Here is a 12,534-nt window from a genome sequence, read left to right on the forward strand (position 1 = left end):
AAAATTTTCCTTCCTTTTCTTTTTTTTAAATGGAATAAAAAAAATTTTTTAATACTTTTTTTTCTATTAATTATAAACATCGTAAAATTATAATTTGTTTGTCTTCTGCCACGTTTTTTTTTTACTTCTTTATTATTAATTTATAAAAATATAAAATTTTCATTGATTTTTTTTTTCACCGTCGTCATCGTAATAAAAAAAAAACGAAACTTTTTACGAGTTAACAAATTAATTTAAGTAATAATAATAATGATAATAATAATAATAACTCGTTTGTGAATTTAAAATCATTTAAACGACATAATAAAAAGTTTTTCACTCTCTCTCTTTCCCTCTCTTTCCCGGATATTAAAAAAAAAAATTATTTAAACCCGATTACAAATAATAACGAACCAGCGCGTTCAAAATAAAAACAAAAAATTAAGATTAACGTTTTTTTTTTTTTTACTCTTTTCTCGATAATTTTATTATCATTATCACTATTATTATTATTATTATTATTATGCAAATTTCAAAAAATAAATATGTAAAGATTGTTTGTTATGACGACATCGCGAAAACATCGCGATTCGTTAAATTTTAATAATAATAAAATTATTTTTCTTATTATAAAAGTCATTACAAATAACGGAAAATATGAAGTATTATTATCATTATTATTATTATTATTATTTTATCCCTTTTTCTATAGAATATAATAAATAAATAAATAAATAAATGATTTATTCGATTGTTATATGTATTAATAATTCTTGTTAATTTTTTATTTTCTACAAAACAAATCATAGGAAGGAAAAAAAAGGTGGTGGTGCTCCACGTTAACAACGATTACGTTTTCTTATCAATAAATAATAATGATAATAATAATAATAATGATGATAGGAATAGAGATTTCCAATTATCTGATAACATTGTATCGATAATTTATCTATAAAAAAAAAACAAATAATTCGTGTGTGTGGTCGAGTTTATGTTTTTATTAACAAAGATTTGAAAAAATAAGTTTTTATTTAATTTTCCACAATCATTATTATAAAAAAATTTTGTTTGTTTTGTTTGTTTGTTTGTTTTTTTCAAACATAATCGGAGCCGAATTATTATTTATTTTTATTAATTATTATTATTAAATACAAAAAAAATTTTTGTTTGTTGTTTTTCAGTTGCATGTTCAACGACTACGGTTATTAAATGTCAAGCAGCTCTTAGAACACTTCAGGGATTTCAATTTTTTCGTCCAACCTGTTTGTGCCGTGAACCTAGTTTAGATCCAGAATGTAATCAATTTAGAGATTCACTTTTTGATCATCCCTGCATTTATGTTTTAAAAAAAGGTAAAAAAAAAAAATTTATATTCAGTCACGTTTAATTTCCTTTTCCCTTCTCTCTCTCACTCTCTCATTCTCACTGTTTTTTTTTTGTTTTTTTTTGTTCTTTTCAACCTCATTTTCCCTTTTCCTGTTTCTCGCTTTTCTTCTTCCTATTTTTTAAAAAAACCAAAAAGTTCTGCATGACTGCTAAAATACCTTAAAAAAAAAAAAAAACTTAAATTTATCTACTGTCAGGTAAAAAAAAAAAAAAAAAGGTTAAAAAAATATAAAAAAAGAAAATTTGTTGGATGTAAATTTTTTTTTTTTTAAGATTTTGCATACAAAAAAATAAAAAATAAAAATTACTTTTTTTTTTTTCGTTTGTTTGTTTGTTTGTTTTAAACGCCATAAAATAAAACAAATAGACTCGAAATGAAAATAAAGGAAAGGAAAATATAAAAAAATAAAAATAAAAATTTCCCCCATCATGGCTCCCGTGTCATTCTTCTCTCTCTCTCTCTATCTTTTTTCTTTCATCTTTTTTTTCGTTTTTTGTTTTCTATTTCCCTAGTTTACTACGACCTCCTTTCTCTTCTATTTTTAAATTATTCCATTTATATTTGATAGAGGAATATTTAAAACATCAGGTTTCCATTAGTGCTTTTTTTTTTATTTATTAATAATTTATGTTCGTATAACAATATTTCTTTCTTTCTCTCTCTCTCTCTCTCTTTCTCTCTTTTTTATGTGAATAAATCTAACAGCAACAACAACAACAACAACAACAGCAAACAAACAAACAAAAACTTATTTTTATATATAAAAAAAAATTTGTAGTTGTTATTCATAAAGTTGAATTAATTCATTCATTCATTCCTTTTTCTTTATTCCATATATAAATGAATAAAGTCAGTTTTTTTAATTTTTTTAAAAACAATTATTATTATTATTATTTATTTATTAAAATAAATTAATTTAAATTATATCAGAGTGTTAAAAAGATATTTTTTTTATTACATATAATAAATTATCATTATCTTTCGTACGTTACTCTTTAAAAAAAAAAAAAAGGTCCTAAAAAAAAACCACACAAAAGAAAAAAAACTTGATTCAAAACGTAATAATAATAATAATAATCAAATGGTAAAAAAAAATAAAAAACAAAGAATAGGTTTTATTCCTTTGCTAACGTTGTTGTTGTTGTTGTTGTTTTGAATAAAATAAGAACGTAAACATTTATTATTATTATTATTATTATTATTTGTAATAGGAGAACAATGATTTTAAAAAAAAATAAAAAAAAGGAAATAAAAGGAAAAAAAAAATTTAACGAGAACGCGTAGACTGTAGAGAGAGAAGAGAGAGAGAGAGAGAGAGAGAGATAGGGAATTTTTTTTTTTAATATTATACGTTTCTTTCTATTTTTTTTGTTTGTTGTTTGTTGTTGTTGTTTGTTTTTTTTATTTCGAGTGTCCATTAATTATGAAAGGATATTATAAAGTAAAGTAAAAAAGAGTGAAAAAAGTAAAAAAATTAAAAGTGAAAATTGAGCTTTTGCCAAAGGAAAAAAAAAAATTCCTTTTTTTTTTATATTATTGCGAATATCGTTTGAAGAGGGAGATGGGGAGGCGTAGAGGGAGGATGTGTGGGTGGGAGAGGGTGTTGTAAATCGAAACTTAAATAAATTTTTAATTATTTTCAATGAGTAAAACGGACTCAAACTTTTTTTTAAAGGGTTAAAAATATAAACAAAACGAAATCCGATCGATCAAAAACAACAACAACAAACCCCTCTACTCGCCCCCCCAAAAAATAAAAAAATTAATTCGTTTTGTACGTTTTTTAATTAATTAAGAAACAAATAAGTAAAATTAATAACGTTTATAAAAAACCCGTCGACAAACGAAATGAAAATTCTTTTACAAAAACAATAACGATGATGATAATAATAATACTTTTATTTATTTTATTTCCGTAGTAAAAAAAAAAAACGGAAACGAAAGGAAACAAAATTTTTTACGTTTCCGTTAACAAACAAAAAACAAGTAAATCAGTATTGAATCAATCTAATATTTAAAAAAGGTAAAAAAAAAAAATTTTCGAAAAAATTCTATAAATAGAAAATCAATAAGTAAACACACGACGTCAATAATAAAAAAAATAAGTCATGCAAATTCACATCAATAAATTAACACAGGGAAAATATATATATATAATTAAATAAAATTTTTCTTTATTTTTTTTTTTGGGAGGGGGCGGGGGTATTTTAACCGAAACTAAATAATAATAATAATAATTGTATTATTTACGGGTAAAGATTTTCTTTTTTTTTTGTTTTTATTACAGATAATGATCCATATCCGGTACAAGCATTACCGACTTGTAACCACGCACTCTCAGTTTGTCAATTGGAACATAAATGCATTAAACTATTCGAAGATTTTAAATTGCATTGTAAAGTTCGTGATGGTGTTTGTAAAATGGAAAGCAGGTACGTACCTTCACCCCCATTCGCACCCACACCCCCGCGTATTACGTCACCGCTTATATCTGCATCCGAAAAAAAAAAATTTAATTTATTATTCGTTATATCTCGACTTTTTGTAAAATTCCCATATTTTTTTTTTTTTTTTTTTTTCAAAGATTCAAATTACCATTATTCAAATTTTATTCGCGACAATATAAATAATAATGATAATAATAAAAACGAAAGGAAACCTTTCAAAATTTAAAATTTCAATTGTTATTTAAAATAAATAAATTTAACCGACGAATTTTTTTATTTTTTCTAGAAATATGTGCATGGAAGCGTGGAAAACACTTCGAAGCACTCCAATGTTGGGTTGCATATGTCCAAATAATCCGATGAAAAAAAGATGCGATAGAATATTTAACATAATACATAACAATCCGTGCATCGGTAAGTGTCATTATTATTATTATTATTATTATTATTACCAATCTCAATAACTTATTAAAATTAAATTTAAATAAAATAAATCGCGTACATTTACAACCACACACACACACACACACAAGAAGCTTTTTTTTTAAAAAAAAAAAATTGATCAATAAATAATTCATTCAATCAATCGATCGATCGATCGATCGATAACTTTTTAATTATTATTATTTTAAAAAAGGAAAAACAAACATAACACAAACATAAAAACCAAAAACAAAAAAAATGTTTTTTTATTTTTTTATCAAAGCAGAAGATGAGAAATATATAAGAAAAAACATGGGTGATGGTGGTCAACCTATTCGAGTAAGTTAACGACGAATTTTCAAAAAAAAAAAAAAACTAATAATAATAATAATAATAATAATAATAATAATACATTTATTTATTTATTTATTTTTATTAAATTTTGTGTCGTTTTTTTTAATAATTTAAATTGGGCTTTGCCTTTTTACTTTTTTTTTGTTAATAAATTTTCACTTACATAAGAAAAAAAAAAAAATTTTTATTTATTATTTTTTTTACTGTGTAAAAATGCCTCTTTCGTGTAATAACAAACAATTGTTAGTTAGATAACAACCCTACAAACAAACAAACAAAAACAATTATTTAAAAATTTAAATGGAAAAATGCATAAAACAAACCCAAATAAGAACGTGTAAGTCATTTTCTATGACTAACGCTAATATCTTCTTATATAAAACTTTTGGAAAAATAAAATATTTACGTTGGAAAATTTTAAACAACAACAACGAATTTGCGGTTTTTGCAAAATTTAAAACGTTTAAATTCAAAAACATAAAAACATAAAATCAACTTGTTTTCACAAATTATGTTTTATCATAAAATAAATAATAAATAAAAAGATTAAAAAAAAAATAACAAGGAAAATTTTATTTTATTTTATTTTAACAAACAAAAATCCGTTAGGGAGGGGGAAAGGTGTTATGTATACATAAATAAATAAATAAAATAAATAAGTTTTGATAAAAAATAGAAAAGTAAAAGGTTTAAGTTATAAAAAGGTTTTTTATTATTATTATTATTTAATTATTCAACGGTCGAAAGGTTATATAACTAAGGCTCATTAACTTAAAACCCCCTCTCTCCCAATTCCTCCTCCTCCTCCTCGTTAAATTTATATAATAACGTTATCATTATTATTATTGTATCATTTTCACTTATTTATTTATAATAAAACTTATTTCGAATAATATTTACTAAAAAAAAAAAAATTCATAAAACTTAATTACGTGTTTGTTTGTGTTTGTGTTTGTACGGTTGTTGATATCATCGAGGCATTTTTACATTTTTTTTCTTTTTTTTTTTTTTTAATTATATTAATAGTGGTAATAATATTATGTTTTAAATCAAGTTAGTATACGGTCTCGAAATAATAATAATAATAATAATAATAATAGTGATAATGATAATGAAAAATAATTAGTAGTTTATTACTTTTTGTTATTAAAAAATAAGAAAGAAAGGAAAAAAAAAAAATTAAAATTTATATATGTAAATTACTATTCTTCGAATAAATGGAAATTTCTTTTGCGTGCACCACCACCACCACGAGGTTGGCCACCATTGAATAATTTCTTACCAATTAAAATATATATAAAGAAAAAGTTTTCATATTAATAATAATAATAATAATAATAATAATAATATAAAAGGGCGGAAGTTAAAAAAAATTTTTTTTTCGTTGAAATTCAATTTTTTTTTATACGAAAAAAATATCGGATTGATCGAGAAAAATCTGCGTGATTATTATGTTATATATATATTTCATGTTGGTAATAACTTTCGTGATAACTATTAATAATAATAATAATAATAATAGTAATAATAATGTAAAAAAAAATGTTATTACGGTGAGAGAAGAATAAGTATACGTATATACGTATTATTATTATTTTTTTTTTATTCTCCGGTAATAATAAATTATGTTAATTTTTATTATTATTATTATTATTATCGTTAAATTGAAAGAAAGGAAAAAAAAATTACTCTCTCTCTCTCTCTCTCTCTCACTCACTCACTCTCTTTTTCTCTCTCGCAAGAAAAGCATAAATTTTTTTTTAAAACGTAATTTAGTCGGAAAAACCGAAAAAATACTTACAATAATAATTACATGGGAGATTTTAATTATTATTATCGACCGAACATATATATATAAAAAATTAAAAACAAAATAATAATAATAATAATGATAATGATAATAATTTACCACCGTTCGATTTAATCACACGTTCGTTCGTTTTTTTCACTCGTAAGTTAAACGTAAAAAAATAAAATATAAAAAAAAAAAATAACTCACTGGAATTTTAGGGTTTGTACTTTTACCATTAATTAACATTTTGTGCGTGTGTGTGCGTGTGCGTGCGTGCATTTATACGTATAAGAATGAACGTCGAAGTGATTAAATAATCTGGAAAAGTATAATAAAAATCCCGGAAAATAAAAAATTTGAATTTTTTTCTTTTCTTTCCAAAATGCGATATATTACAAAAAGGAAAAATTTTTTTTTTTTTGTTACCCCATAAAATAAATCATTATAATCGTTCATAAGTGTATTGTAAATTTTAAGGGTAGAAAATTATTCTAATACAATATTCAATATATATTTTTTTTAATAAATTCTTGTTTAACCCCCCCCCCTTCCCTCCTGCCCCCCAAAAAAAAGCATCAACATATCAGATTTAACGTGTTTGAAAAATTTGCAATTCAAATAAAAAAAAATTTTCTTTTTTTTTTTTTTTCATCTCTTTTAAACTCTACTCGTCTCTTTACATATGTAATACATAAGTTATTAAATTTAAATACATATACATAAATTTTTAAATAAAATAAAAAAAAAAACGTTGTTAAAACAACTAATAATAATAATTATAATGATGTGTAAATATCGCATTAATTACTTTATTTTATTATTTAAAAACTTTTCCGTTTTTTTTTTTAAATTACATATTGACTTATTAATAATAATAATAAAAAAATAAATAAATTTTGCAATTTTCTTAGGGGTGTGTTTTCTTTTCTTATGACCTTGAAAAAAAATACATTTACAGATACAAATATGTACGTTTAAGGGTGTCAAGGTTTTTTACTTAATAAAATTAAAAGATTTATTTTTTAACGTCGTAAAAAAAAACAAAAGAAAAAAATTCTCTACAATAATTTTGACAGAGTAATAAAACTTAATATTTTCCACGTGCACGCACGTGCACACGCACAAACACACACACACATACATTTAATCATGGCATTGCATGAAAATTATTTCGTTTAGTTTTTTTGTATTAAAATTATTTTTTCTAAATTGAGCTTAGAATTTACTTTTGAGCTTTGCAGTAGAGTAGTACTAGTAGTAGTAATTTTTAAAGCAATATTTATTGTTGTTGTTTTGGTTGTTTTGGTTGTTGTTGTTGTTGTTATTGATTTTATTCTTATTTATATTTTGTAACCTTTTTCTTACTTAAAGTTTAAAAAGGATTTTTTTTAAAAAACGAATGTTAAACTGATTGAAATTTTAAATCATTTAAATTAATGTCGTGTTACGTATTCGTTGCGAAATTATACAACACTGTAATGATGATAATAATAATATTTATTACCATCATCATCGACTAATAATAATATTAATAAATTAACAACGTTAAAATTTTCAAATAAAATCAATTTTCGATAATATTTAACCTTTTAACAGTTACTACTGTGTAATGAATTTGAAGATGTTATCATAACAAACAATATTAATTACATCATTTGTTTTGTTTTTGTTGTTGTTGTTTGTACAACAAACCTCATGTTTATGTTATATGGAAGGAAAACTCCCAAAATATTTTTATCGTAAATATTTATATTTAAAAAAAAATGATTCCTTTTTAAACTTAAAAGGTCATTTTACTTCCAAAATCTACTTTCAAACCTCATTCAATTGAAAAAAAGAAAAGTAATTATTTTTTTTTTTTGTTGTGAACCTGAAGCCATTTTCCTTCTTTCTCTCTCTCTCTCTCTCCCTCTCTCTCTCTCTCTCTTTATAAATGTATTTTAAAATGGTGGATTATCATTTAAATAACACCAAATGCATTTGTGATGTTTTTTTTTTTTTTTTTTTTTAACGGCCATATAAAAAAAGACAATTTGTTTTAATTATTAATTTAATATACTTTTGAATGACCTGAAAAAGAAAAAAATAGAAAAGAATAGAAAAAAAAAACCGAAAGCTAAAAAAAAAAAAAAAAAAACTGGTTCTGACGTAATTCATGAAATATTCAAAACGGGAAAGGAGAAGCGGGGGGAGGGGATGGAAATAACCAATCATAAAATTTATAAAAAGTTTTTCCAATGTATAATTTAAATTTTTGAATTGGAATTTTTTGGCAGCATTGAAAAGAATTTTTTTTTTATACTGTTGGCACTAATATTACTTTACCTTTTTTTTTTTTTCCTCTTGTTTGGAAATTGATCTTCACGAACTTTTGTTGAATTTTTTTTTTTGTTCATGAATTCAAAACCTTTTGCGTAACAAAATTTTCTTTTTTTTTTTTTTTTGTTGTAAAATTGACCTTTAGGCAACCTATAAGAGAAAAGTTCAAAAAATTTTTTCATATAAACTTTTTTTTTTTAAAAAAAAAAAGAATTTTCATTATTCTTAAATTTGTGGAAAGAGTACATTTAATAAAATACACCCACATACACACGCGGCCGCGCACACGCACACGACCACCTCTTCAAAAGTTTTTTTTTTTTTTTTGGAGAATTATTAACGGGATATATGATATATATTTATATATTTGAAACGTTAATAGTCGGCTTATAATTTATAATATTATTTTTTTTTTAAAACCGTCATTTCATCAAAATACTACTTTTAACCTAACCTTTCTAACCTCTTTCCTCTAAGGCTTTTGTGTTCTGAAAATTACAACCTTTTGTATAGATAATAATAAGCCTGCGTTAAATAAAATCTAATGAATCTGTTTCAGGGTCGCAGGCAAAGGCACTTAACTCGCACTGGCACAACTTACACTTCTATTAAGCCCAGGTCCCAAGCACACTGCCTAAATACTCTAGCACTAGGCACGCACTCACTACCACAGCACCACCAAATTAAGATTTCAACTCAATTAAAACGTGGCAAGTCTTTCTTCTTGCTCTATTCAAACACATAAACTCTAAGATTTTTACAACCCTTAATTAACAATTGAGTGGCCAAACTTAGAGAATTATTATTATTAATAATATAACAACCTTGTAATGAAGTTTTGGCTGCCACTTGTTAATTTATAAACTTATATTCAAAAAAAAAAAAAAACCGGAAACGAAATTGTGTAAACAAATAATTTTATTTCACTAATCACTGCACACACCGGATATATATATATCAAATCAATAATTTTATTTTCGGTGTTTAAAAAAAAAAATATGTCTAGGTTCGGATGAAGAAATGGAAAAAAGAGGATTTTCGGAAAATCATCCGGCAATGTCTAGAAAACCTCTCGGTTTGACATCTACCTGTCATTTCGTGTTGAATGGTTGCCAAAAGGACAAAGACTGCCGTTCAGCTTTGATGCCGGTTTTAAGACATTGCGATAAAGTTAATTGTCATCAGGTATCGTGCAGGGAAGCTCTTCATAATCTTTATGAAAATATTAGTATCGAATGGCGATTGGAAATTGCTTATTGCCTATGCAGGTAAATTTTTTTTTTTTATAAATGAAAATCACGTTTCTTTTCGTTGTTATGAAAGAAAAACAAATTTATTTTGTAGTATAATTGAAAAAGTTTCTTTTCTTTTATAAGTTTTCATAAAAAAATTATAGGAGGTTTCGTTTAAAAATTTAAATTTTCTGAATTATTATTGAAAACTCTAAAAATATCTTATTCCCCTTTTCGACAGATTCTCAACTTTTCAAAATTCTTCCTTCTTTCGCAATGCGGTTACATTAAATTTTAAAACTTTCAAAAGCTTTTCCCGTTCGCTCATTATTTATTTCCCGAATTTTCATTCACAATTTCATGGCCGATAAACGAAATCATTTCAACTTGACCACATCAATGAAACCAAAATTTTCCTTTAAACAAAACAACCGTACGACGCATCCCTTCTTTATTTAAATTTATGGGTTGTTTTTTTTTTTTCAAACAAAAATTAATAAATAATTTTTTTTTTTTTTTATTTCTCTTACTTTGCTTATTCAGGAGATCCGATAATCCAGATGATGAATGTTTGGTGGCTCAGGAAAAATTACATCCTGTATGCGCTCAAAGAGTCGAAGGTCCCACACCTGCTTGCCACAGCATTGCTTTGACATGCAACGAAGACAGAGATTGCAGGTATAAGTGATGGATTGATTAATTTTTAAAAAGAACACAAAATTATTATTTTAAAATTAAAAAAAAAATTTTTTTTAACTTTATAGAAGCAGATTAGAAGCATTCGAACAATCTTGTGCTGTTGATAGCCTCACTAAAAAATGTGCTGGCTCAACAAATGACTGTCGCTTAGGTTTGGTAAGAATTTTAGGTACCGAACTTAGAGATATATGCGACTGCAAAGGCACAGATTTTGCTCAATTATACGAATGCCTCGGATGGCAAAGATTATTATGGTTTAATCCATGCGTAGGTTAGTTAGTGTTTTTTTTTTTTTTTTTTTTTTTTTTTTTTAAATCAAATTTAAAATCCTTAAAAAAAAAAAAAACTTATTTTAAATTTTTTTTTTTTTTCTAGTTCAATCTCAATTAGATTATTATAACAAGAGATCAGAAATATTACCAGCGGAAATGTTAAGATTTGGAAATATAGTTCCCGAGGGAAACATTTTTTTTAAAAGGAACTTAAGTAAAGTGATACATGCCAACGATTTGGCATTCACTCCAAATCTCGTACTTTCACCTTTCAGCAATCGAGAAAGTAATACCGTAGATGAAATAACTCAAGCACATCATTCCATAACGGCCGTGTTGCCGAAAAAAATCGAAAGAACTACATTAAAAACGACATCCACCGTCGTACCTCCTCCTGTTTTTATAAAAACAACAATGAAAACAACAACAAGTACGACCACAACAACAACAACAACTACGACAACGACGGCTGCGCCAACTACAACCACTACGACTACCACAACTACCACAACCACAACCCCTCCGACTACAACTCTTCCTCCAAGTAAGGTTTTAACTTTAACCATCGCTAATTAAAATCTATTAAAATTTATTATTTTATTTTATTTTAGAATTTTGTCTGGTTGAAAGAGAAAATCAACCCGCACAATATATAGTTGAAGGAAATGCAAAAAGAGTAAGTCAACCATTAACCTCATCGATATGACCAAAAAAATTGGAATTAAAAAAAAATAATTAATATTCTTACCTGCAGCTCTATAAAGACGATGAACCTGAATGTTCTGAAGTGTGCCATTGTCAAATTGGAGAACATTTGGAATGTCGCACTATATGCGTTAAAAGAGCAGCTTGTAAATCAGAATTTGCTTTTTACAATCATGCAGCTCCAGCCTATCAGGCTTACAGGGGTCGATGCATATGTTATTCTGGAAAATTTATTTGCGTTAGACCTCATCCAGGTACAACCGTACTACAAAAAAAAAAAACAATCATTAAGTACCATTTTTAAAACTTAAATACAATGAATGAAATATTACATACAAAATAAATAATTTTAGGTCACTACACGATTCCTCATGGTATTTTCATGTTTTTGGGATACAGTGAAGTTGACGAAACCCTTTTAAAACCTCATAATAATTTATCTGTGATTGATATGGCATCTACGCTCCAGCAATTTTTAATCCAGATGCACAATAAGGTAAATTTTTACACGTTTTAAAATTTGCTATGACAAATTACTTAACATTACAAAATAATTAAGTTACCGGATAGAAATTATTATTTTTATTAATATAAAATAATTACAAATAATAAAACGACATGTTAACTTTTAAATGAAAAAAAAAAAACTGGAATGCAAAAACATTAAAAATATAATAATAATAATTTATAATAACTTTAAGGCACACAAATTATCATCTAAAAAAAAAAAAAAATTTAATACAAAATCCACACAATAATTAATAATTTAAATATAAAATTTAATTTAATTTATATATGTAAATATGCTTAATTTTAAATTATTTAATAATTTTTATTATTATTATTATTATTAATAATTTTAGACGAGTTGCTCACTGGAAATATATAACATAACAAGAGAAAATCTTATTATGGCTGCTCACAT

General features: G+C 24.7%; 2 protein-coding genes across 2 annotated transcripts; both read left to right on the forward strand.

The window, feature by feature from the left end:
• Positions 1-3,787: 3,787 nt before the first annotated feature.
• Positions 3,788-4,277, forward strand: Phum_PHUM044810 (uncharacterized protein; the record flags this gene model as incomplete). The annotated part of the gene is made up of 2 exons (XM_002423194.1): positions 3,788-3,798; positions 4,100-4,277. 2 exons carry the CDS (start codon positions 3,788-3,790, stop codon positions 4,275-4,277), a joined length of 189 nt encoding a protein of 62 aa, XP_002423239.1.
• A 5,444-nt stretch (positions 4,278-9,721) lies between these two features.
• Phum_PHUM044820 (uncharacterized protein) lies at positions 9,722-12,126 on the forward strand (the record flags this gene model as incomplete). Its single annotated transcript, XM_002423195.1, has 7 exons — positions 9,722-9,969; positions 10,477-10,611; positions 10,698-10,903; positions 11,008-11,448; positions 11,516-11,580; positions 11,659-11,863; positions 11,963-12,126. 7 exons carry the CDS (start codon positions 9,722-9,724, stop codon positions 12,124-12,126), a joined length of 1,464 nt encoding a protein of 487 aa, XP_002423240.1.
• Between the last annotated feature and the right edge of the window lie 408 nt (positions 12,127-12,534).

This window comes from Pediculus humanus, genomic scaffold (genome assembly GCF_000006295.1).
Source record: "Pediculus humanus corporis 1103172107395 genomic scaffold, whole genome shotgun sequence".
Lineage (NCBI taxonomy): Eukaryota > Metazoa > Arthropoda > Insecta > Psocodea > Pediculidae > Pediculus > Pediculus humanus.